The sequence below is a fragment of the Mustela nivalis genome, assembly GCF_964662115.1.
Source record: "Mustela nivalis genome assembly, chromosome: 7".
NCBI lineage: Eukaryota > Metazoa > Chordata > Mammalia > Carnivora > Mustelidae > Mustela > Mustela nivalis.
The window spans coordinates 136913259-136940611 of record NC_139026.1 but is presented as its reverse complement, the minus strand read 5'-3'; the positions used below and the strand labels follow the sequence as shown (position 1 = coordinate 136940611).

Here is a 27353-nt window from a genome sequence, read left to right as displayed (position 1 = left end):
TCTCTCTCTCAAAAAACAAAACTTATTTAAAGCTTTATTCAAATTCAGTATTTAATTATCATCTTCAAATACTTCACATTTTATAATTTAAGAAAAAGAAACACTTTTCACCAAGCTCTGTATAGGTATCCCCAACTTATTCCTGTTTATTCCAGTTTTCTCTAAGCATTATATATTTTATGAATAAAAAAGAACCCCGCAAAACATTGGAAAGCCATGTTCCATATTCTGTTCATTAGTAGAGAGCCCCATTTGTGGTTACATGAGATCAATATTCTGGCTCCTGACCCACCCATTGCTAGTCATTTTGGTTCCATGAGTACATGAGTTCTGATTTGCAAACTACAGTTTACAAACCCGTTCCTGTGCTAGACTGTAGGTGGAGAAAACCCTCAAGTAAACTGCAATGGGTTGCAATTCAACTTTAAAGTGCATTTTGTTGGCTTGGAACAGCTTGCAAAGAGCTGTTTTGAAACGTACATGGAAATGGCTTCTTGAGTAACTTGTGCACACTCTGGCTCAGGTGGTTTCTCCTTGGCAAGCTGGAACCTCATTTTCCCAGCAGGCTCCTAAAAAAGCGGGATTCCTTTTGCAAGTCTATTGCAACAGAGTCCTGACCAAGAAAGAGGCAAGCAGTCTGCAAACTTTTTCTTGCCAGTTCACTCGTCCATCTCCAGCCTCTTCCAGGACACCGGATTCAGTCTACTTTGTTAGACTTTCAAAAATGGGTTTAAGTTAAACTTCCTCTTAATTCGCCCCACCTAATGAAATCTGCTCTCCCACAGGTTGTGAACAGCCAGAACACCCTGCTAGGGCAGCCATCTCACCAGCTCCCTAAAATGCAGCTGTATTTGGGGGACCTCTTTGTGGGAAGTAAGGCTAACACTTAGTTCCCAGAAGATAAGGCGTGGTTTCAATGAGCTCATTCATGGGGTGGAAGCGGGAGTGGTTCCATGTTTCTATTTTTAAAATCCTTATAAAGATCATCCCTCCTTGCTCAAAGACAGCAGATGAGGGAGGGACGTCTCTCCGTCTCTCACGTTACCATTAGAGATAACAAGGGCACAACCTGGTTCCCAAAGAAAAAGCTAGAGCCCTTTGGATTTCAGTTTTCAGCACACGTTGCCTCTCCCCAGTTCCAGAGACAAAGTTAGTCCCTCCCTCCAAAACTAGAAAAAGGCCCGGCGCCTAGAAGGGCTTCTCTTCCGGCCGCTGGGGACCCCTTCACCGCCCGAGACCGCCTGGAAGGTTCCAGGGGTTGACACGCGTCCCGCGTTATTCGTGTCACCAGCACTCCAGGAGCTAAAATAATTGGGAGGTGGCGATTGAGTGCCGACTCCGTCCGTCAGTCCTGGCCGTTTTAGCTGCTCGTTCCGCGCACTTTTACTGATGGGCTCCTCTGCTCGTCACTTTTTCAGCCTCAGCCCTGCCTGACCGGAAACACAAAGAAAGGATGGGAGTTAAGGTCCTTCGGCGAGGGCCTTGCTCCTCACCTAAGCTAGCCTAGGTCCATCAGCAATTTTCGTAGGACTTTCCTGTATCGAAACAGCAACTCACGTTCCACGGAAGAAACGTGGAAAGCTCTAGAGCGAGTCCGATGAAGTTTTGAAACCGCGGAGGTAGGAGGACAGTGGGTGCAGGAAAGGACCGCGCGCGGACTCAGAGTTCTGGGGCGTTTGAATCTGGGCTCTGCCTGGGGACGCCCAACGTCCGGGTCGGCGAGACCTAGAGAATATCCACCTCACATTCTTTCTCCGGGCCGTCTTGCAAAATGTCTGGTTTATGGTAGGTGCTTGCTCCTAGGGGAAGTACTGAGGGGCGAGGGGGTGGCGAGTTTCGACTCAGCTACTGGGAATGCCCAGCAGAGCGGATTTCGGAGACAGAGGTGCTATTTTCCCTAGAACTCGCTTCCTGCTTCACCTGGAGGAAACAATTTCCATTCAACAGGGAAGAATACTGTGAACACACTTTGATCTTCCCAAACTCTGCAGAAAACCCCACAATGGCAGTCGGGGTAAGGAGAGGGCGATCCGTGCAGGTACATTTCGTAATGGGACGGCGCCGCCGAATAACCCGTTCCAAGAAAGGCTGCAGAGAACGAAACCAGGTTTGGCTAGCAGGGGACATAGGCCCCTCTCCAGGTGCTACACCGCGGGGTTCTGGCCCACTTTGCGGGAACCTCCCCCCAGCCTTCACGCGGGAGGCCGTGCGCGCAGACCGCGGATCCTGGCACTCCCTGCCCGCGGTCCGAGCCGCGCTACCCGCCGCGTGCGCACGGACGCGGTTCTGGGAGAAGGCGGGAAGCCCACGGCGCCTCGGTCCTCCGGGGCGCTGGAGGTGGGCGCAGGAAAGGCCAGGGCCGCTCGCCCTCCCCGTCGCGGCCTGGGACACTGGAGGAGCGCGGAGGGCGCCGGCACGTTAGGAAACACCATCTTCTATCCGGGACTAGGAAGGGGCGCAGAGGCGCGGTCGCGGGGCGCCTTACAGCACCAGGTTGTCGGGTCCCCAGGTCCGAGGGAAATTCCCCAAGTGTCCCAGGCCCCGGACTGGAGCCGCGGCCGCTGTCCTCGGCCCCTCAGGTGGCGTGACGAGTCCCAACTCCGGCGCTGGGCCGGCGCCCCTCCCCGCGCTGAGCCCCGCCCCCCCCTAGTCCCGCCTCCCGCTCCGCCCGGGCGCCCGGAGGACGCACGGCGGGGGGTGGGAGGGGGCGGAATTTCCCAGAGCCCGGGCTCCGGCTTCCCCGCAACGCGGCAGCCTCTTTCTGTTTACGGAGCGAAAGGGGAAATGGAAAAGGCGGGGAGGCGGCGGCTGGCGTCCGCTGCGCCGCCCCTCGGCCGGCTCAGACGCCGTGAGTCAGGGGCGGACGAGGGCGGCCTGGGCGGGCCGCCTGGGCTGGAGGCCCCGCGTTCACTGGTGCACTCCGCTCCGGACGACAAGCCACGCTGCGGGGTCGGTCGCGCGGGCTCCAGCTTCCGCTGCCCCGGGACCTCGCTCGACTCCGGCGGTTGGGCCACCAGCAGCGTCCCGAGCCGTCGGGGGGCCGCGGCTGCAGCGCTCCGCCTGCCAGGTAACCCTCCGTTCGGGGGCTTCTGGGTGTTTCCGTGGTCGCAGCCCTGCAGGGCGCCCCCGGCCGCCGGGCGCACTCTCCGGCTCTAAGGATGGGGGCGTGTTCGCCGCCCGCGCTGTGGCGCTTCCGCGGGTCGCCGCTGCAGTCGGCACAGCTGGAAAGCACCTTGCGCAAGGGTCTCACGGGGTGCAGACTCCGGCTCCTCCCCTTTCCTCTTCCTTCCCGGATCCCTAACGCGCGAGCAGTGCGCGCCAGGGCAGTGCGCCGGGACACAGAGCCCCGCTGTCACTGCGCCTCCCGCCGCGCGCACCGCCCGGCCTGCTGCACTCCCCCCGCCGACGCCGGTGAGTGCGCCTCCGAGGCTGCCGCCCGCCCAAATCGTGGGGGCTTTTATAAATTACAGGCCCTTGGTCGGCTTCCCCAGGCTTTAAAGAATCCGAGGAGGGGAATGGGGGTGGCCGTTGGCGGAGCAGAGAACCTTTCGAAGAGCCGAAACTTAATTTCGTGCTTATGTAACCGGGACGCTATCCTGTGACTCAAGGGTCGCTTTCCCAGAACGTGAAGGCTGGGCTTCGGTCTAAGGAAGAATTTGGGGGGGGGGGGTAGAGAAAGGTTATTTCATGCATATTTCCCGGTCGTAATGCGATATCGGGACTCGGAAATTCTAGCTCTGGGTGGAGAGTGACGCTTAGAAAGAATGACGGCGGGCACAGGGATAGCCCCAAAAGTTAATAAGGAAGACCAGGAGCTGTCTTCGAGAGAACCGGCCATTTCACTTTTGGGAAAGACATTCTGGCACGGAATAAAGAACTGCTCCTAATTAAAAAAAAAAAAAAAAGAGGGAAAGAAACACTCGTAGAGTTGCATTAGGTATCTGTGTCCTCTGCTTCGTGTATTTGCTGAGTGGAATATAACAGCCGCCCCCCACCCAACTCTCTGATGGACTGAGGTTTGTGTGCCCTACTTGTGGCCGCTGGCCCTGGAGGCCTTTTTCTTATAAGGGAAATTGGATAGTTGAGGTGTGTAGAAGTTTTTGAAGCAGTGTGGCTAGAATGTCTAATTCTGGGGCTTTTGGCGAAAAATATAAGAGATGTGCCCTGAGGGGCAACGTACTATTTTGGCAGGAAAATCTATTAAATGGGAAGTAACCAAAGGTATAATTATCCTTTGTTAGGCAGAGGTTTATATCTATAATCTTGTTTTTTTTTTTTTTTTTCCGAGCACCGTTGCTAGGAGTTTCTCCACTTCTGCATATGTAACTGGAAGTAGCCCTGAGTGTAACATTAATGAATAGGAACAGAGTTTCCTCTCGGTTTATTGCTGATTTCTGAAATAACTCGAAGCAAATCATTTCGACAATATCTGCCCATTTCTCCATTTCTAAGATGGTTGTAGTTGTGTACTCCACGGTCAAGTGGGGATTTTATGAGGATTTTTATTGTAAACCACGTGGGGGAAGAGTCTTTATCGGTCAAGTAGAGTACCTTCACAATCACCGGGTTTTCTAGATGAGTACTGATCTATATAACTCAGAAATCACTAGCATATTGTCTGCTTAATGAAGGCCTGAAAGTGCTGAGGCTTTCTGCAGGGACATTTAGAATGACCAGAAGGGCTGGTCATCAGGGTGGCTGGGGTGTGCTGATTTGCGTGACAGGAGCCCTGCTGTTGCTAAGGAATTATCCCTAGCATCAGTGTCCTGCACTCCTCCGCCTCCCCTGCCTCCCTCCCTTCTCCTCCTCCTCCCCTCCCCCTCTCCCTGCTGCTCCTTCCTTCCTCACCAAAGTTTCCCTGGGCACAAAACTTAGGGGTGTGTGCATTCAGACTTCTTAGGCTTCACATATAAATGCTCCAGACTTTCTGCAGAACTTAAAAATCAAAACCTGTCTTTCCTCTCTGGATCAGCTGACCGGTAGAAAAGTGTGGACTTTTTTTTTTTTTTTTTTTTTTTCCTTTCTTTCTTGAGTCATGTTACTCCTGGGAATTTTATTTTCTCTCCAGCCAGCCATTAGCTAAGTCCTGGAGCCTTGGAACTTTTCAGCCAGTGAAATCCTCCATCCGGCTGGTTTTGTTTTAACTTCCTTTTCTCAGCAAATTCTACAAGCAGAAACTGCAACTGAATGGCCCAATGAAAGCAGAGTAGAATGTTCCTCCTTGAACCTAAGCAATTCCTTTCCTAACTCAAGACTCCAGGAGCCCAAATCATAGTCTCCCTCAAAGACCCAGGAGATCTGTGAGCGGAGCTTCCTTTGCTGTCTAGATGTGACTGTGGTTAACAGCTAGCGAAGCATTTCAGAGGTTTTTGCCTTTTTGTCTTTGTCTCTTGTTCTAGAAACACCCTTTACAACCTTACTGTGAAGAAACCCAGGGGACAGGTAGCCACAACTGATTTGCAGATAAGAAAGGAGGCCCAGGCAGTATCTGCAAAGCCAGGAGTGTGACTCAGTACTTCTGTGTGTTGTGCACACACCTGCGACTAGAGATGCCAGAGTGTTTTGACTCTGCACCAGACACCTTACACACCTGAACTTCTTTAAACCTCACAACCGCCTTATGAGGTAGGTACTGTTCTTCCATTTCACAGATAGGGGAAGTCGAGGTGCAGAGGGGGTAAGGTGCCCACCCAGGATTCTGTAGGCAGTGAAGGAGGGGACTGGGAGTCCAGCCCAAGCAGCCTGAGTGGAGAAGGAATATCAGACTGCCGTGTGCAAGGTAGCGTGCTTCCTGTGGACACAGCTTGTCCACCAGGAAATGGTCATCAAGTAAGTGAACAGTGTCACTAGGTTGCCCCCGGCTTTTCTCAGATGAAATGGGCTCAGAGCAGGGCGCCTGGGTGGCTCAGTGGGGTAAGCCTCTGCCTTTGGCTCCCACATCGGGCGCTCTCTGCTCAGCAGGGAGTCTGCTTCCTCCCCTCTCTCTCTCTCTCTGCCTGCCCCTCTACCTACTTGTGATCTCTGTCTGTCAAATAAATAAATAAAATCTTAAAAAAAAAAAAAAAGAAAAAAAGAAATGGGCTCAGAGGCCAAAGGTGGCATGGTAGCATCAGGAGAGCAGCAGGTGTCCCCCCCAACTCCCCAGGCCCATGGCTTTGGGCACTGAGTAATGAATGTGTTAAACGTTTGTGCTTTGAAGAAGCAGAAGCATCTATCAGAGAGGCTTTGAGGAGTTAAGTAGTTTATGTAGATAAACTGAATTCTCTTAGATATCTTAAATCCCTTTATCTTTAATCCTCTGGAATGGAATATTTCTAAAATCTTGAGCAACAAACAGCATCATTTTATTACTCCGGGTTTACTTTCTTTTTCTCATTTACAGATCCCAAGCTGGAGGGCCTGATTTGCACACAAGAGCTAGTACAGTATTGGCCTTTCCTGTGTCTTGCTTAGGATGGATTTGGCTGTCCTGGCCTCTTTGTAATACCACAACTTCGAGAAAGTGATTGATCTAAATATTACATACACTTTCTTGGGTTTTTGAGGTACATGCTTTGTACTATTAAAGAATTCTGGTCTCAGGAGGAGACAGCTGATTTATAGGCTAAAAGAACCTTCCTCTTTCTCACAGGTAGCTGGCAGGCAGATTTGAGGCTTGCGGTCTGGGTCTAAAGGAGCAGTTGAACTTATTTGCATCAGAATTATTCCTGAAACTTGACCTGTCATCTTCCCTTAGATTCAAATGCATTTTACAGGCTTTTGGCTCTAGGGCCTGAATTAGATTTGCAAGTTAGCTCCTGAATTTGATAAAAGAGTTCTTTTTTTTTTTTTTTAATTTTTAAAAAAAGTTTTTTGTTTTTTTTTTTTAAAGATTTTGTATGTTTATTTGAGAGAGAGCCTGAGCAGTGGGGAGCAGCAGAGGGAGAGGGAGAAGCAGATTCCCCACTGAGCAGGGAGCCCCAATGTGGGGACCCAGGGATCATGTTCTGAGCTGAAGGCAGCTGCTAAACTGAACAACCCCCCTCCCCGCCCCAGGGCGCCCCAGTAAAAAGTTCTTTTTTCTGTAAAGTCACCCAGGGCATGGAAGCCACAGACAAGCCTCTTTGGGGAGGGTTGCCCCCTTGGGGGGAGCGGTAGAGTTGGGAGCTGTCAAGGGGCAGGAGCCTCAGCTCTTCAGCTTTCTGAGCGGCTCTTATTTGTGTTTCTATTTAGTGAAAGTTTGTTTTCAGTGGCTACAGCCAAAGCCACCAGCTCAGTGAGCTAGTAAGGAGTCAGCGCCCTGGATCTCAGGTTTCCTTTCTGCAAAGGGGAGGGCAGGACTAACGGTTATCTAAGGCCCCTTTCTTCACCATCTGTCAACTTGAATTTAGACACACTGTTGACACAGAGCCCTTATTTTATAAACAGAGGTGTACGGACAGACACCCGTTCCCAAGCCATTGTTGTCAGTTTTCCCACTGATCTTACAGGCAGATACGAACAGGGGAACTTTAAGTGTTTGCTTTTTCTTCTGCAGATTCTCTAGAAAGCATAACAGTGATGGAGTACATGAGCACCGGCAGTGACAACAAAGACGAGATCGATTTATTAATTAAGCACTTGAACGTGTCCGATGTAATAGACATTATGGAGAATCTTTACACCAGCGAAGAGCCAGCAGTTTACGAGCCCAGTCTCATGACCATGTGTCAAGACAGCAATGAAAATGAGGAGCGTTCAGAGTCTCTGCTGCTCAGTGGCCAGGAGGTGCCTTTGTTGTCATCGGTCAGATACGGAACGGTGGAGGACTTGCTGGCCTTCGCAAACCACATATCCAACACTGCAAAGCGTTTTTATGGACACCGACCGCAGGAATCGGGGATTTTATTAAACATGGTATGTTTTTTTTTTTCCCCCTTGATCAGCTGAGTGCTTTACTCCTGCAGCTTCCTGTAATGCGGGGGGTTGGGGGGGTGGGTGCAATTAAACTTGGCTTAGATGGGCTACCAGGTGCGACTTTTGAAAACACAGTATCTGTAAGAATCACCTCCGTGTTAAAGATGCAAAAAAGGTCTTCATTCCACGTTCCACGTAAAGAGTCTTCTCCATACGTCAGTGATAGTGTACAAATAGGTAATTATGAAGAACGTCTTTTAACTGAACAGTTCATTACGAGGCTTATTCATAGGGTAGGCAGAAGAAGACTTAATGAGGAGCCTTCCTCTGAACGGGGAGTCATACTTTATCTTTAACCAATATTTCTGAAAGCTGGAATTTTTTGTTCCTCTCTTGTCCCGTCTTGGAATGTCACAGTATTAATACTGGCTAACTTCAATTCTTAAATTTCTTTTTTTTGAGAGTTTATTTATTGATTTGACAGACAGAGATCACAAGTAGGCAGAGAGGCAGGCGGGGGCGGGGCGGGCAGGGAGCAGGCTCCTCCTGAGCAGAGAGCCCAGCACACAAGGAGGCTCCATCCCAGGACCCTGATTTCAGGGCCTGAGCCTAAGGCAGAGGCTTAACCCACTGAGCCAATCAGGTGTCCCCTAACTTCAGTTCTTGCAGAAATCTAGTTTGCAGGCAGTAAATAGCTATGCACAGATTCACTCTCTTTAATTGGCAAAGTATGAATGACAAACGAGGTACTTCCTTAGTCATACCAAGTATGCAAATAATCCAAAATATTGTGACAACACGTTGTCAAAATAGTTGATCAGATGATGTGTTAGGGTGTGCCCCGGATTCTGACAGTCTTAATATGTCAGAGGTCAGCATAGGTGTTGGTTAGAGGTTGTCTAATCTTTCAAAAAGGACTTTTTGCAAAGGAGGAGGTAGTTTCTTGCAAAATGTGCAAGATGAAAGTGACTTCTTTTCTTTTGGTGCATCTATGGGTAAAATGGCTAATGTAGGGAGAGGGTCAGTGTTGAACAATTAGAATCTGGACAAAGTACTTAATTTTTTTTTTTAATGTAGTACATTCATTCAGCTGAAAACAACACAGTAATTTAGGTCAGCTATGTGGTAAATTGTTTTTTGTTTTGTTAGAAGCCAGTTGTGTTTAGGTCCAGCTCAGTTTGGAGTAAGGCTACATTTTGCATAGCTGCATGACTTGCTTTGGTCTGGATATATCAAACTGTGGTGAGTAGTTGACTAAGTACTTTACCTTGAGAGTATCATTTCTTCTTATACATGGAAGTAATATTGAACAAGGAGCCCTACCTGATTTTCTTAACTAAAATAGAGCTGGAGAACTCTGGTTAAAAATGATCTATAATAAGAAACAATTGTTGATGTCTTTTTCTTTCCTTTGTGTTTTTTTTCCTCACATGTGTATTTATTTAAATGGGTATTTTAAAGGAACACCTGCAGGTAATCAAAATATTTTTGCTCGTAAATATGTAGAAACTTGTGTACGTTTCCCCTGACCCATCAGACTGATGAGAGATGGGCCATAAAACTTTACTGGGAATGTACAGAAGAGAATTCTGGAAAATTATAAGGAATACAAAGAAATAGCTTCCTAAAGGTTTTGGAGTTAAAAAAAAAAAAAAAGACAATGCAGAAAAGGCAAAAACAAAGAGATTACATGGAAGTGGAAATTTTATCAGCGAAGCCTAGGAGTAGAACGGTGTCAGTCTCCGCCTTGGAGTCCATGCTCTGTAAGTGAATAAACATGTACTCGGGAGAAAAATATAAGAATAGGACATATCATAAAAGCAGGGATCTTTAAAACTTTAAAAAGATTTTTAATTTAAAAATGTTCAAGAGTATGAAGCAAGAAGATTTACAACCAGAATAGAATAACAGGAGAACCTCAAAACCCGCAGGAATGTAGACCGTGCCCCACTGGGCAAATCATCCCGGTGGTTGATGACTCTCGGGGCTGTGGTAGACTTTTCTGTCACTAAGCTTAAGAATCGGATACATCCCATGACTACAAGTAACCTGCGCCAGGCCCATGCTTTGTACATAATGGCATAGGAATCGTGACTTGCCACGTTTGATCTTTGGCAGTCTGAGACAAGATGTTGAAGGAGGCCTGGTTTGCTTTTGGCTCCCATTCATGCTCACATGGGGCTCTCCTTGGAACCAATCCTGTGTTTGAGCCCTTTGTCTTCCTGTGGCCCTCCCCCTGAGACCCAGTGAAGATTTTTCCATTCTGGGCTTCCTTTGCTGCTGTCTGTCTCTCTGCTTTAAAAAGAGGATTGCTCGTTACCAAAAGGCACACTGGTTCCAAGGTAAATTTGATCTATAAAGTGCATCTGTATATGGACCAAATACGTTCATTCAAGTCTTCACCCATTCGCTTGCTAGACGTAGGTCAGATAGCGACAGTATATCCGGTACTTTTCCAGATGCTATGGACCCAGCATGGAAGAGTCTTCTGGTGAAGGCCCGAGGCAAGTAAACAGGCAATTATCATGCGGTGTGCTACTTCCCAATACAACTACACCCTGATTGCTGGGGGAATGCTCAGACAGGACACCTCATGTGTCCAGTAGGGAAGAGAGACTGCCAGAGAGGCTCCCAGAAGGAGTTGATGCCTGAGCTGTTGAGTTGGAGTCTTCCAGATAAAGGGGATGGAGAGTGGAGAGTCTTCCCGATGAAGAGAACAGCATGTGCAAAGGCCCAGGGGCAGAGAGACCTGGTGTGCTCTTGGCGCCCAACAACCATAATGCCCGTGGAGCTAATTAGACAGGGTGGAGGATCAGGAATTACAAAACTATCCCGTAGCATAAGTATGTAAATTGTTGGTCTGCACGTGTATGCAAATGTGTGCTCTTTTTCTAAAAATAGTATCTGATAGAGATTCTACCAACATCCAGCTGGACCTGGGGAAGAACCTTTAAGAGACCACTCTAGGCGTTGCTGGGTATGAGAGTGCTATGAGTTACTCACACTCTAGACCGATTCACACCCAGAGTGGGGAATGAGTAACCAAAAATAGGTAGCACACACCACTGAACTCACTGGTGATTAGGTGGGGACCCGAAGGCCCCCAAAGGGCTCGCTCATAGATACGGGTATGAGATATGGGAATGCTGTTCCTCAGGGGTTAGTCATGGAGTCCTGGCTTCTCAGGGTTGGAAAAAACCTTAAAGATAATTGAGTCAAGCCCTCTGTCTGAAGCTTACATAACCCGATCATCATATCCAATAGTTGTTGGAACATTTTGGTCTCTGCCTGATAATCTCCTGTGACAAAGCATTTATCACATACTGGGGCATTTAATTTCAAAGTCAGCCAATTCTGATTGCAGTAAGGCCCTCCCGTAAGGGTATTGTACTAAAATCCGTCTCTGACTCTTCTTAGCCCTCATCCTACTTCTTGGCTGTAAGAAAGTATGGATGGATGTTGAATAGTGTGAGAGTGCGGGCCCCTGACTTATGGTGCCTGGGTATGTATTTCAGCTTTGAGATGAGTTAGCTGGGTGACTTTGGGCTATTCACCCGTCCACGGCTCAGTTTACTCATCTGTGAAATGGGTCACATCCTAGCACTCACTCCCTGGGGCTGCTATGTAGGACAAATAATGCATGCATGGGACCTGTTTATGCAGAGTGAGTGTTGAAAGGATACAGCCATTGTGGTAGTCGTTATAAACAATTGTTACTCTCCTTCCTTAGGACGGTCTTTCCAATATTTTAAGACCTGCATATTCCCCACATCTTCTCGCCTCTGTCACAAACACTTCTCGTTGTGTCTGTTACTCGTCACTTACTGGAGGGTTAACTTTCATCCTCCACTTGGGCCGTACCCTTTGAACCCAAGCCTGGGTCAGTGCCTGCCTTACAGCCCCGAACTTGAACATGGCAGTTTATTTGTATGTGACCAGCAGAGTAGGAAAGAGCCACCTTTACCTTCGTTCTAGATAATGTGCCTCTTTTAATGTAGCCCAAGGTTGTATCTATGTCTAGCAGCTCTATCATACAGGTTCCTGATGGACTTTATTCCTAATGAGGTACCCAACAATTTTCCTCAAGGCCTGCTGCTGGGCCCAGCAGTGTTCAGTGACACTAGTCTGGAGAAGGGAATCAAAAGCATGCTTATAACATCTGCACTTGATGGTGGCTTTGGTTAAGCTGGAGAATTGGCAGGCACGAGTGGCATAGAGTTCCATAGGAGTATTTGGTAGGGCCACTAAGAGAAGAAGAAAGGGGGAAAAAACCCCACTGCAAATCCAAAGAGGGAAGGTCTCTAGGGCTAGGGGGAAGAACCCAGGGCTTTGCAACAGATGCTGACTAGTCTGGGCTCGCATATCACACCTGTATGCATTGGGCCCCATCGTCAAGGGAGAACCGGCCTTTGGAGGATGGTCCCCAGAACACGGGAGCTGGTCAAACATGGTGAAGGAGCTTGCAGTATTCCATCGAAGCAGGCGAAGGCTGAGGGGCTCAGTGACTTGTAAATGTAGGCTTTTAGTAACTGGCTTTCGCTCCTGGGTGAGCTTTAATTCCTATCTTCTGGAAGATAGAAGGCACACAAGAAGGCTGTGGGGTCAGACAGACCCAAGTTCAAATCCTGACTTTGTCTAGTGAGGTACTTAACCTCTTGAAACCAGTTTTCCTCATCTGTAAAGTGGAGATGAAAATAATACTTCCCTCCCAGGATCACTGGGAGGTCTTGATGAGCGCCGAGCACGGTGCCTGCCTTCTAATTAGCGCTCCGTGTAGGAGCGCTATGACTCTTCTTGATCCCTGGGGTCAGACGGGGCTGTCATAGGTTGAGTGGGACAAGAGTAAAGCTTTCACGGAGGGAACAGGCGTGGCTAGCTGGAGCTGAGGCAAAATGGGAAATGTACATACTTGATAACAAAGTAACAAGAATGAGGTGATGAGCTAGTACAGTCGGGTGCTGTGGGCTGGCTCTGTCTAAATGTGGCAAGGGACTACATTTACCGCGTGCTTCGCGTGCTGTTAAAAGAGGCCTCCAGTAACTTGAGGTGACACACTTCTTGAATGGAGGTCATATTTCCAGGAAGCCAAGACCCTGCGCTGTTCTTCGTTTTCCTGCTCCATGCGGGAGCTGGCCCAGGGGAGTGCTCAGTAAATACTTCATTTTAAATGCAGTGACAGGGGGGCCTGGGTGGCTCAGTGGGTTAAAGCCTCTGCCTTCAGCTCAGGTCATGATTTCAGGGTCCTGGGATCGAGCCCCGCATCGGGCTCTCTGCTCAGCAGGGAGCCTGCTTCCCCTCTCTCTCTCTGCCTGCCTCTCTGCCTACTTGTGATCTCTCTCTGTCAAAAAAATAAAAATAAAATCTTTAAAAAATAATAAATAAATGCAGTGACTTCACCTCTCCAAGGGCTGGAGTTGTCCCCTGCTTGTTCCCTGACTAAGAGCCATGCATCTGTTTGCAGGGGACAGCTCTGATGAGCAGTCCTGGAGCCCGAATGAATAACCCTGGGACGATGACAACTATTCTGGCGGCAGTGGCCCGGTGAGGGGCCCGCACATCTGCTGAGGAATCGGGTGTTCATTCTTGTCCCATGTGGTCTACATTCCCCTTCAGCCTCTTCTGCGCTTGAAATAGCTTTAGTGTCACTTGCATAGTTTCACGATTCCCGAATTCATAATCTGAAGTCGTAATATTGCTAATTACACCGGGGAAAACCTTGTGTTTTTGAATCTCAGTTCCCCTCCAGAGAACATTTTAAACATATTTTAGGCATGTGCTGCAGGTTCTAACTCATAACAACATATCTTATTAATTTATTTTCATATTTATCATTATAATTATCCGTCCTTGTAATTTTTTTTTTTTTTTTTTTTACTCTCTTAAAATTGAGGTCTACTTCACATGCTGTAAACTACACAGACCTTAAATGTCTGGTTTGTTGAGTTTGAACAAAAGCAGCCACATTGCTCCCGGGATATACGTCTTTTAAGTTTTGAGTCAACTTGTTTTTGAAACCTCTTGTTCCAAGTGCTGGCCTGTTTGGGAGCTCTTGGAGGTGAAAGGTCACCTCTCTCTTGTTCAGAGCTGGCCTCTAGACACAGTGCCCGGTGCCTTTTTGCACTCGGAAAATACCAAGCGAGCAAGTAGATGTGAAATAATTCTGCCGCTTACTGTATTGATGTAGTACTGTCAAATCATAGCTCTGGCATAACACCTTATTTTCCAGAATCCTCTACGATCATCAGTTTATTTCCATGCTCTCTCTCTCTCTATACGTCATTTGTGAGTAATAGCTATGCAGACTAACAGGTTAGCGCATTTTAATTGGAGACAAGTCAACTTGCCCTCACAGTTTATATTTATGCAATCTCTATTTTCAGTCTTTTGGTCATGGTAGTCACGCTCCCTTAGATAAATAATTTTTAAAATTTTGACAATTACTCACCGGGAGGTGGAAATACGATCAGGTCTGACTAGGGACGTGTTTCTGTTACATGCTTTCTCTGGCTTGCTGAAACTCTAAATATAGTCTCTACACTGTTAGGATTACACAACAGTGACATTAATTTCAAACACGGCCAGGAGGAATGTGATCTAAAGTAACCAGTCTCTGAAGGTGTGTCTTTATGATCTAAAGTAACCAGTTTCTGGAGGGCGGGTCTTAATAGAGAAGTTTGCTGAAATTCTCACCCTCCTGCCTGTTTGTTTTGTTGTAGGTAATCACTCCCCAGAATGGACGCTATCAGATAGACTCTGATGTTCTCCTCATCCCCTGGAAGCTGACTTATCGGAATATTGGCTCTGATTTCATACCTCGGGGGGCCTTTGGAAAAGTGTACTTAGCCCAAGATATAAAGACTAAGAAAAGAATGGCGTGTAAATTGGTACGTAGTTTATACCAGACATCCTGCACGTATATGTTTGGCATCGTGGCCCTTGTTAGCTTGCTTTACTCAAAGCCGGTTACCATTTGGCTGGATCTTATGTAAGAAAGAGCGTCCTGTCCAAAAACATCTTTCTTCTTCTTCTTTCTCTTCTTCCTTGATTTGCTTGCTCCTTGGGGCTGCTCAGCCCCGAAGTCTGTTTAAGTGCGTAGTTGGTTTTAACTGAGTTTGCCTCGATAAAAAAGAAAACGTTGCTGGCTTCTTTAGCAGGAGCAGGATAACATCATCCCTCTTGGGGCAGGGTGGGAAGGAGGGGTGCTCTTCCTGCAGGAGCAGATCCGTGTGCACCTCTAATCCCAGCCACAGGGGAGGGAGCCAGGCAGAGAACCCAAAACTGGGAAGGCCGCAGCCTTTGCAAGACTGCAGATGAAAGGCTTGCATGTAAATAGACCAATTATTGCAAAGACCCCATCTCTTCTCTTTTTATTTCTGAGACGTCCCTGCTTTGCAAGACTGTCCAGGCTGGACACGTACACACCCTGTGACCCAGAAGTTCTACTCCCGTGGGCACCCCCAAGAAGCACGCATGCGTGCTCACCAAAGGCTATGTACTGACTCTTCATCATAGCAGTCTTTGTCATCGTCCCAAACTGGAAATTCTCCAGGTGTTACAGTGTGGTGTACTTACATAGTGGGATACTATACAGTAAAGAGAAAAAAAAAAGGTTTACCGTTGTAATAATGGAGATGAATCTCATCACGATATGTTAAGCCCCAATAGCCAGATCCCAAGTAAGACCTACTCTATGAGATTCCACTTCTGTACAGGCCCTCGAGAGGTGAAACAAATCTGTGCTGGTGGAAGTCAGGACAGGAGGTGCCCTTGCTGGGCAGTGACTGGCAGAGGTCAGGAAAGGGTTTCTGGGGGCCCGGGAGAGTTTTGTTTCTTTTCTTTTTTTTTTTTTTTTTCAAAGATTTTATTTATTTATTTGTCAGAGACAGAGGGAGAGAGAGAGAGTGAGCACAGGCAGACAGAGAGGCAGGCAGAGGCAGAGGGAGAAGCAGGCTCCCTGCCGAGCAAGGATCCCGATGCGGGACTCGATCCCAGGACCCTGGGATCATGACCTGAGCCGAAGGCAGCTGCTTAACCAACTGAGCCACCCAGGCGTCCCTAGAGTTTTGTTTCTTGATCTAGATGGTGGTGACGTGGGTGTGTTCAGTTGAAAATTCATTGAGTTTGCTATGTAACCAGTTTTACGCTTTTTAGTATGTCTGTTTCACTGTAAAGATTTTTAGGAGTGCAAGAAAATAAACTCCCTTTGGATTTGCTGAATATGGCCTTAGTCTATGTTATTGGAATTTAAAAAAAGAGCAACAATGTATTGGCCTCATTTGTTCCTTTATAAATATGTGCTAGAGTATCTGTTATCAAAAGAAAACAAGGAGATATTATAATAAGCCATTTGAAGCTTTCATTTAGAAGAGACATATTCCAATTCTTTTAAAAGAATCTAGTGACATTCTAGAAAGATCTGTTTTACAATTTCATCACAAAAGGCATGGAAAAATACATTTGTGGGTTTGTTTTCCCTAGAATACTTACATTTAATTTTTAAGCTGTATTTTTTTTCTTGAAAAGAAAACCATGTAAAATGATTAACAACCCCCCTAGCAGATTCAAAAGAATGTAGGTTGAAGAAATGAGGCAACTACTGTGAATGAGATCTTATACATCTTTCCAGAAAATTTCTATGGACATGTATTATGTATAGATTAAGAGATTTTTAAAAATGGGAGCATAATACCTGTACTTCTGTATCTTGCTTTCTTTATCTGATACCTTATTTTGGAGACATTCCCTATCTATCTGCACTGAAAGATCTACTTCTTTATTATTGATTTTTTATTATCCTTAGAATAGGTTTTAAATGCTTGTCAGAGCATGAGCTGGGGTCCAAAGACATAATATTATTTCATGACAAATGGAAATATTGAAAAGACAACCTAAAATCTAGGTGCCATAGATTTTACACGTAAAATAGATGGGAAATGATCTCTCTTTTGATTCAATTGTAAATGATTCTTTGGTTGGATTGCTTCATTCTAAATGATAATAATATTTTATATTTTGTTCTTATTTTCTTATTTGGAACCATTTACCTAAAGCTGACACCATGTAAAAGCGGGTTTGGGGCAGGTTTTAACTTGGCAGCATAATTTCATGCACATCATGATATCCTCAAAGGCATTTATTTGCCCTTTGGTTTGTGAGTTGACCTATCTCATATATATTTTTGTCTAGAATCTTACTGGTATGTTTGTGTTCTAGATTCCAGTAGATCAGTTTAAGCCGTCTGATGTGGAAATCCAGGCCTGTTTCCGTCACGAGAACATTGCTGAGTTATATGGTGCTGTGCTCTGGGGTGAAACCGTGCACCTCTTTATGGAAGCCGGCGAGGGAGGGTCTGTTCTCGAGAAACTGGAGAGCTGTGGACCAATGAGGGAATTTGAAATTATTTGGGTCACAAAGCATGTTCTCAAGGGACTCGATTTTCTACACTCAAAGAAAGTGATTCATCATGATATTAAACGTGAGTTACCTTTGGATGTGTAAGCTTTTTGGCTTAGAGATGAGCCAGACAAGATGTAGATGGGTTCCTCTCTTCAGTCTGAGGATCCTTGGTGCTGGGGAGGACAGCTGCCCTCAAGCACTTTCCACCTTCCTCCCCTGTGCTCCTGAAACATGTTTCCGCACCAAACGAGATCATGAAAGCTTTCGAAGTCATGAGGAAGGGTGATTATCCAATTGTGGAAGATTACGGCCACATATCTATTAAGTACTGGCTACGCTCTTTCTCATAAGTCTTTAATAAATACACTTTAAAACACACTCAGAGTTACATAGTTTTTGAGAAACAAAGAGCCTTTTCATTCTGAATACCATTTTGGTAATAATTCATTAAACAAGCCTTCACTGACTGCTTTCTAGGAGTAAGATGGTGGGAAACACACAGCAAAGACCCATGACCAGCCCCTTCATAATCAATGCTACATTGAACTGACAAAACTTTACTTAAAAGGAAAGTGGCATGATAATAATAGGCTTTGACTTTAGAATTTGAAAGTACAGCTTGAGAGCATGATAATATTTTTTCCAGCTTTGTTGAGCTATAACTGGCTTAACCTTGTGTAAGTTTAAGGTGTGCGATGTCATGATTTGCCGTAGGTATATATTGCAAAACGATTGCTCTAACTGGGTTAGTTAACACATTCATCACCTCACACAGTTATAATTGTGTGTGTATGGGGAGAACTTTTCAAATCTACTCTGTCAGCTACTTTCAGATATATAATATATTATTTTTTAAGATTTTATTTTTTTTAAAGATTTTATTTATTCATTTTTTTAAAAGATTTTTTTTAAAAGATTTTATTTATTCATTTATTTGAGAGAGAGAGAGCACAAGCAAGCAGAGAGAGAGAGAGGAGGAAGCAGGCTCCCCACTGAGCAGAAAGCCCGATGCGGGGCTCGATCCCAGGACCCTGAGATCATGACCTGAGCCGAAGGCAGAGGCTTTAACCCACTGAGCCACCCAGGCACCCCTATAATACAACATTATTAACTGTAGTCACTGTGCTGTGTATTATAGCCCCCAAAACTTGTTCATCTTATCGCTGGCAGTTTGTACGCCATGACTGCATTTCCCCACACCCTCCACCCTCGGCCCCTGGTAACCATGATCTGTTCTCTGTTTCTATGAGTTTTGTTGTTTTAGATTACACAAAGTATTCCTCTTCCTCTGCCTGACTTATCTCAGTGATTTCACGTAGATCTTCAAGGTTTCATCCATGTTGTTGCAAAAGGTAGAACTCCATCCTTTTTCATGGCTGAATAATAGTCTCTTGTATATGCGTAAACACAGACATCATATTTCCTTTCTCCAATCATCCATTGTGGACCCTTAGATTGCTTTCATGACTTGGCCATTGTCTCTCAAGCGTTATTATTGCGTGCAAACATTTACGCCCACATTAACTGCGTTCTTGGCACATCTGAAGTGCTTTTCACTTGAATTCTCACCTGGATTAACCCTCCTCTTGATATAATGTAGTCATCTCAGTAGGGAGCACATTTCAGTCTATTCTGGTTTGGGGCTTATTTTAGATGATGTTTTTATTTTATTTATGAGTATACAGACAATTTTATCCTAAAGAAATATCCCCTCTTTATAGCTAGCAACATTGTCTTCATGTCTACAAAAGCTGTTTTGGTGGATTTTGGCCTAAGTGTTCAAATGACTGAAGATGTCTACTTTCCTAAGGACCTTCGCGGAACAGAGGTAATTCTATTCCCACAGGAAAGGTCACTGTCTATCTTTAAGAATAAAATTTAAAAATGTTCTGGTGTTATTGCAGAAAGGACAATAAAGGAGAGGAAAACCATTGCATCAAATGTTATTATCATTGAAACATTTATTGAGCACTTGCTCTGTGCCAAGTACTAATTTTAGCATTTTAAATGCATTGTATTATTTAATCCTTGTTACAACCCTATTATCAGTAAATACTGTTATCATAGGCAAATTCTATTATTTACAATACGGAAATAAGCTTGAAGAAGTTCAAATAAAGTGCCCAAATTACTCAGCTAGTGCCAGATCTGGAACTTAATCCAATTTTCTTTGGAGTCTGAATTCTAACTACTGTGTAACATTTTAATATAACTAATGTATATATTCTTAGTATAAATGTATGTTATATATATTCTTATATAATATATCTTTACATATTATATGTGTATATAATATAACTTAGTTCTTATGTTACATTCTTAATATAACATAAGAATATGTTTTGGTTCAATTAGTCATAATTGTCATAGTTGTTTATAATATATGTTTAGGACCAACAACTTTTTAGGCTTATCTTTATAAAGAGCCTATAATAAACCTCAAATTTATTATGGCACAAATAAACTGTATTTAAAGATATAAACTAGCTCTAATATTTAATTCATTTGTGAAGCAAAAACCAAACCAAACCAAAAACTTCTCTGAATATAAATGAGATTGCAAGGAATGCATTCATGGGCTTGCAAATAATACATTTAATTTCACATATACCTGATTGGGCTGAATGGTGGATTCATGTAGAAGCATAGTCAAGCATCACTGTCTGTCAGGCTGTTGGGGGAATCAGGCATGGAGTTAGCAATGCTCTTGGTGGTATGTTAGCAACCCCCGCTCTTTGGCGAGAGAACCTATTTTAAATTTTCCTCAATTATTAAAAAAGCAACAGTTAAGTGCATAGTGGATTATGATGGGCATGGGTTTGGATGCAACTGGGAAGGAAAATAGGGGTAGAAACTGCCTCCTTGGCCCATGCTTAATTATCAGAGCCTGCCAGCCCCATGCCCTCTCTCTGCTCTAAGTGCCCACAGCAGATGGAGAGAGGGCACTTGACTGAGCCTTTGCCTTAAGATTACCAGGTCTGGGGGCACCTGCATGGCTCAGTCCATTAAGCATCTGACTTCGGCTTAGGTCATGATCCCAGAGTCCTGGGATCAAGTCCCAAGTTGGGCTCTGTGCTCAGTGATGGGTCTGCTTGTCCCTCTGCCCCTCCCCCTGCTTAAATAAATACAATTAAAAAAAATATATTGTCTGGTCAGTCTTCGTATTCAACCAAGCCCTTAGTCTAGCTCGTAGGTATATTGCACCGAACCCGACTTCAGAAGAAAAACAAACAAATAATCATCGTTGGAAACTAAGTTTATATCAGCTTTTTCTTAACTCTCTCGAGCTCTCCTGGGAAGCAGAAGAAATTGCTGGTATTACTAAAGTTATTCTGGAAAAGGCCTGAGGGAGGACCCTTGATAGTTGTCTTTGAGCAGAATGATTTCTAGAAGAGAGAACTGTAGACTTCTTAAAAAGAATGTTTTAGTCCCCAGATCTTAAGACTACTTCACCGAAGCACAAAATCCAATAAGACTTCATGCTTCAGACATGTTTTTTTTGGAAAATGTTTCAGCATATTTTGGCATTAATCCGAAGTTCAGATATGTGACATTCTACTCTTTTTCCTGGAGCCAGTTTGAGAAACAAACTATTTATGGTATTAAAGAGAGAAAATACCTTTCTCTTCCCGGCAGTGTGATCAAATCGAACATTTTGCAACGGCTGGACCAAGAAATGCCCTCCCTAGGACTGTCTACCAGAAAGAGAATGTGTGCTTGAGCATGAGATGATAACATAGTGGTTATTCCTAAATAGTGTTTGGACTGAGTTATTCTCAGCAAATGCAAATTGCTTTTTCCAAAGCGCTAAACTGACTTGAATGTTAAAGATTGACAAATTCTCTTCGAATCAGCCTGCATTTACTGTCTGTGTGGTGCTCCCAAGTACAAGTTTGCTAATGAGCAAGGTTGTGAAAGCACCATTGAACGCTTTCAGCAAGTTTGTTTTAACTCTTCCTGTTTAAAGAGCCAGTGAGATGCTGTTAGTCAAAGTCAACCACGGAGATTTACTTCCCGCTGGAACTTGATCACTTGGCCGCTACAGGGGTGTAGGTGACATCTGATTCCAAGTGCAAACTCTGGTTCCCTCTGTGTGATCTCTCGCCCGGCATTCATATTCAGAACATTAGATTGTGACCATACAATATAAGCACAGGGTTAATCTGGTTTATATTTAATGTATCATTTTTTAATTACATCACACAGAGAAAGAATAAATAATGAATGTAAATAACTAATTAGAATAGATTTGTTTTTTTTAAGCTAGAGGGACTGGGGTGGAGGGGCAGAGGGAGAGGAAAAGAGGGAGTCTTCAGCAGGCTCCCCACCCACTGTGGAGCCTGATGTGGGACTCGATCTCACGACCCTCAGATCATGACCTGAGCTGAAATCAAAAGTCAGATGCTGAACTGACTGAGCCACCCAGGTGCCCCTAGAATTATTTTTATAGCGTGGTTCTTTTTTAAAAATTCTTATTTTCTTCTGAGTCTGTGTTTGGGCTTCCTTCATACAAGTTAACATGTAATCCATGCATGTGTGTTTGCACACAGGCAACACCTTTCTAATAAATGTGTTGAGAGGTGAAGTGCTTTGACACCCCCCCCCCCCAGACGGATGTATAGTTTTCCCTGCACTGGTGCCTGGGCCCGAGGCTGTGCAGGTCCCAGAGAGCCTCGCATGGTTCCTACTGAGCCTTTTTCATGCTTGTAGTCAGCCAACCCCAAAAGTTCTCGAACACCATGCATGCCCGCTGCTCTGGCTCGTGTAGAGCCTGCAGAAGCCAGGGTTCCGAGGCCTAGAGTGCTGGGGGAACTGCCTGGGGTGGGGGGGGGCAATCAGCCACGTCCCCAGGTACGCAGGACACTGCATCCCCAAATGAATGGTCCCCAGAATCCTCCAGCACGCTGTGTGCAGAGCGGGTTACACCAACCGTAACTACTTTGCCTGATTATTTGCTTAGGAAGGCAAGCAAGCCGGGAGGAGATGAACTTCCTCTATTGACAGCTAATCCTTCCCGATGCGTTTGTTGTTTAACTTTGTGATTATATTTAGTAAGAACGTCCGTTGGGACCCAAAGGCTCTGTGTTCACTTCAGGACATGTTTGAGAACAAGGGGCTCAGCTGAGCCTGTTCGGTGAGACAGACAGGATGAGCACGGGAACGAAAGCAAGCCAGCCAGCAAGGGTGTTGGGGGACGGTGTTGAATATGGTTAGGATGGGGAAACTGGGACATTTTCCCAGTTTTTGTAAGCCAGTTTTTTTTTTTAACGTATTGACTCGGAAATATATTCCAGGAACACTTATCCCTTTCTCCATAGTCAAATGATGGACAGCATAAACATTTCTTAATGTTAAATATTGATAATTAGGATTTTTTTTTAAGATTTTATTTATTTATTTGACAGAGAGAAATCACAAGTAGATGGATAGGCAGGCAGAGAGAGAGAGAGAGAGGGAAGCAGGCTCCCTGCCGAGCAGAGAGCCCGATGCGGGACTCGATCCCAGGACCCTGAGATCATGACCTGAGCCGAAGGCAGCGGCTTAACCCACTGAGCCACCCAGGCGCCCGATAATTAGGATTTTAACCACTTACTGTACGTCTCTGTACCAGCCATAGATACGGATCATTGGTTGGCATTTGTTTACTTTTTTCTTGTTTTATGTTTACAAGCAAAGACTTCCTAGAGAAGCTATTTCTGAAACTTGCCCTGCTTCTCCAGCATGAAACCAAACAGAACCTACACGTGGTTAAAATGGCATGTGTTCAATAGTTAGCCACCAGGCCACATGGGAGGTAGGAATAAGAAGTAGTTTGTATAAACGGCCAATTAGGACCATTTCTAAAACATTCCACTCAAAGTGCTTCTCTCCCGTGTGATCGGTGTTACTACCCCGGGGATCTCTGCCACCTTATATCACTGCAGATAGTTAGGGATTTGGCAATTTAATGACAAACCTGAAGTGAAGCAATGTATTTGTAGTGTCCATTTAAATATCGAAAGGAATTGATATTTTTAAAAATATTTTAATTTATTTTTGCGAGAGAGCATGGGGTCATGTGGGCATGAGTGGGAGGAAGGGTCAGAGGGAGAAGCAGGCTCCCCAGTAGACAGGGAGCCCCATGTGGGACTCGATCCCAGGACCCTGGGATCATGACCTGAGCTGAAGGCCGACTCTTAACCAACTGAGCCACCCAGGCACCTAGAACTGATGTTTTAATAAGGAAGTTAAGCCTCGGTTAGTGCCTTCCAGAACCTTGATGCACACGTCGGGGGTTCCCAGGTGGGTTCTCGGCAGCAGGCTCTCGGCTGCTGGGGCTGTCTCTATGTCCAGCATGTGGAAAAGCGGTGTTCTTCATGAGGCTGCAGGGACGCCTCGGGCGAAAATGCCTCCCACCTCCCCCAAGGGTGTCTGTGTCCCTTTCCCTAGCTTCCGGGAGAACAGCAGGGACATGGTCTCCTGGGGGGCTGAAACATCCTGTAAATACGGTAAAGGCGGGTGTGCCAGCTTCCAGAACTGGGTGAGGGAAATGGACACCCAGACAGACAGGGGAGAGTCAGACTGACGGTTTCTGCTTCTTTTTTAGATTTACATGAGCCCAGAGGTGATCCTGTGCAGAGGTCATTCAACCAAAGCGGACATCTATAGCCTGGGAGCCACACTCATCCACATGCAGACGGGCACCCCGCCTTGGGTGAAGCGCTACCCTCGCTCAGCCTATCCCTCCTACCTGTACATCGTAAGTGGGGGTCAGCCAGCGCCGAGGGTACGGGGGAGCTCCCTCTGCTCAGGAGGGCTGCTGCCCCTTTTCTAACACACCCAAGTGGGATGGTGTGAACTCGTGACTTGTGGAGCTAAAAGTTCTCCCCATGGGGCTGCCTGGGTGGCTCAGTGGGTTAAGCCTCTGCCTTCAGCTCGGGACATGATCTCAGTGTCCTGGGATCAAATCCCGCATCAGGCTGTCTGCTAGGCAGGGAACCTGCTCCTTCCTCTCTCTCTCTACTTGTGATCTCTCTCTGTCAAAAAAAAAAAAAAAAAAAAAAAAAAAGTTCTCCCCACAGGGAGGCAGGTCCCATTCCTGCAAGGAAGGCATTGCTGTTGCAGCCGGAATTGGCTGAAACATGCACAGGGCAAAGATTCTATGCTCTTCTGTTATTCATGACTCATAAGATGCCACTTAGGAGAAGCTGAGTGGCATCAATATCTGAGCCAGAGAAGATAACGTTCTTTGAACACTTCTGGAGAGGAGATACGAGATTTTGGATCCCCAAGCCAGACTAGACATAATGAAATGTGCAGTTTCCGTTTTACCATCGAGAGGTCAAAGGGCGGATCCCTCCCCATTACAACGCCCTGACCCTTGAACATCATTAACCCAAAGGATGGGTTTCGCTCGGGGTGCTTATAAAATTAAAGGGAAACTTGTGGGCAGGTATGACCATTTCCACTGCAGGGTGTGTAATGGGAAACAAATGACTTTCCAGATATTGTTCACTAGAACGCTTGAACTGGTGAGGGTATATTTCCATATGGTTGGTGCTAAGAGAGCCGGTGTGTTGCTAGATCCACAAACAGGCGCCTCCGTTGGAAGATATCGCAGACGACTGCAGTCCTGGCATGAGGTTGCTGATAGAGGCTGCCTTGGAGAGGAACCCCAATCACCGCCCGAGTGCAGCCGACCTGCTCAAACATGATGCCCTGAACCCCCCCAGAGAGGATCAGCCACGCTGTCAGAGTCTGGACTCTGCCCTCTTTGAGCGGAAGAGGCTGCTGAGTAGAAAGGAGCTGGAGCTTCCGGAGAACATAGCGGGTATGGACACCTGCTGTGGGCAGTGCCCCTTGCTTCCCTTCTTTTTCCAACTACCTTATCCTTCTGACCTCTTTCACGAAGGCATTCTTGAGTGCCATACGTTTTCGGAAAAACTTCAGCAAGAACTTTAGCAAAAGCATTTAAAAAAAAAAAAAAAAAAAAAAAGATCGGCTAATTGGCCAGCAAATCACAACATGTTTCAGGGCAAACGTAGGTAACAATAGTTCTTAAAAATTGCCTCTTACTTGCTTTTTGCACCAGGGAGTATCTTTTGCCTTTAAAAACAAATCAGGCCTGGCAGTCCTGCTTGTCGGTTCTGAACAGGGTTCCGTTTCATTCAATTACGGTAAACCACTCCAGTCCTTGGTTGGAGACACCAGGGCGCTGCTCTGCAGATAAAATACTGAGTTTGAAGTCAACTTGCATTTTTGTCTTCCTCTGCTTCAAGTCTCCTTGCCAGCTATGAATCTTTCCCACATAGGAAAGTCAGTGCACATTCCAGGAACATTGAATATGCAGGGGGAGGGTTTCTATTTTTATTACTAAAATCTGTGGCATTCTTAATCCATTTAGGTCCAAGCCCAGATGTCAAGCCTGGAATGTTTATTTGCATTTCATCCTCTTCTTGTCTGACCTTTCTGTATTTGAAGAGAACCATCTGGGGTGTTGGAAAATACACCAGAATTTCTAGCTAATTTCTTGTCATCATTGACCTTTTTTGAACCCTTTCGTCTACGTCAGATTACATAAACTAGCCCACAGTCTGTAACTCTAAGTCTGCAGGTTTTTAATAAAACCATAGCTTGAGGGGTGCCTGCGTGGCTCAGTGGGTTAAGCCGCTGCCTTCAGCTCAGGTCATGATCTCCGGGTCCTGAGATCAAGCCCCACAGCAGGCTCTCTGCTCGGCTTCTCTCTCTGCTCCCCCCTCTCTCTCTGCCTGCCTCTCTGCCTACTTGTGATCTCTCTCTCTGCCAAATAAATAAAATCTTAAAAAAAAAAATTATAGCTTGAAAGGCTGTTTGATTAGGGCCAAGGTTTTTTGTTGTTTTTTCCCCCAGAAGAAACAGGTGTTTATTGAGCATGTTACCTGGCCATTCATTGTTTTTTTTTTTTTTTTCAATGTTTCCCTTTCCAGATTCTTCATGCACAGGAAGTACTGAGGAATCAGAGATGCTGAGGAGGCAGCGTTCTCTTTACATAGATCTGGGGGCCCTGGCTGGCTATTTCAACCTTGTACGGGGTCCACCAACCCTAGAATATGGCTGATCGATGGCGCCATTTGCTCCGAGTAATTAAGACTCAGCATTGGGCTCCTGGAAGCTGGTTATATGGACTCGAACCCGGGCTCTGTATATTGAATCTTGCCATCCGTCAGCGGGCAACGTGGCCTCCTGTAATCCGTGAATGTGACTCCACGTGGCTCCCCTGGGTTTGATTCGGGAAGCTGCCTTGGTAGCCCCCCGGGTCTAAAGGTTCTCATGTCTCAGGTGGTGTGACCAACTCAAAGGAAGTTGCGAGTTCGTAGAAGGATCATTTCTGGTGGCTGATTCCATTCACTGTGCACTTTGCTCAGAAAATGTCAAGATTACAGATCATGAGGATAATGTCCTAGCCTGAAATTACTGTTCTTGGTTCTGATTTAAGTCTGGGAACTTTATTTAACTCAGAATAGTTGTTTTGTGTATATTGGTGTATATTATATGATAATGCCTTGAGCCTTTGTAGGTAGATTCTAGTGTAAATTAAAGTCCTTATATTTTGGGTGAGTAGAACAACTTGAATATTAAAGCAATAAGCTGGACTTGTGTCTTAAAAATGGCTGTTCATTTAGGGGCCGTCTCACTGTGGGCCACTAGTGACAGGTTCTGTTATGTTCCTATGGAAACATTTTGTACTGTATATGCTATGCTTAAACCATTTAAAACATGATGTTTTGAATGTGGATAAAACTGTGTAAATCACATAATTTCTGTACATCCCGAAGGATGAGAATGTGACCTGTAAGAAAAATGGAAACATTTCTAAATTCTCAATGATGCTACTTTTGTAACTCTTCTGACTCTACTTCCTTCCAAGCATTTGTGTATTGAAATAGCATACTGTGTATGTTTTATATCAAATGCCTCCATGAATCTTTCTTACCTATACCTATATTTTTAACGTTGTGAATATGCCCACTTAAAGTATGTTTTTACATTAGGCCAATGAAACCAACACTTACATCCAATGTAATTGGTCAGACCAACTGAATAAACTCCATATTTTGCCTTCA

The 27353-nt window shown here is 45.5% G+C and overlaps 1 protein-coding gene across 4 annotated transcripts; it reads left to right on the top strand.

Annotated features, from left to right (window-relative positions):
* Positions 1 to 27353, top strand: MAP3K8 (mitogen-activated protein kinase kinase kinase 8). Of its 4 annotated transcripts, XM_082739597.1 has the most exons (10): positions 2954 to 3411; positions 5159 to 5300; positions 5400 to 5625; positions 7517 to 7875; positions 14592 to 14759; positions 17089 to 17350; positions 18993 to 19099; positions 23858 to 24010; positions 24835 to 25081; positions 26217 to 27353. In XM_082739597.1, exons 4-10 carry the CDS (start codon positions 7540 to 7542, stop codon positions 26345 to 26347), a joined length of 1404 nt encoding a protein of 467 aa, XP_082595723.1. In that variant the 5' UTR covers positions 2954 to 3411; positions 5159 to 5300; positions 5400 to 5625; positions 7517 to 7539; the 3' UTR covers positions 26348 to 27353. The 4 variants fall into 4 exon arrangements, with proteins under 4 accessions (XP_082595721.1, XP_082595720.1, XP_082595723.1 ...); XM_082739595.1 differs by lacking the exon at positions 5159 to 5300 and having other exon boundaries at positions 1 to 3067; XM_082739596.1 differs by lacking the exon at positions 5159 to 5300.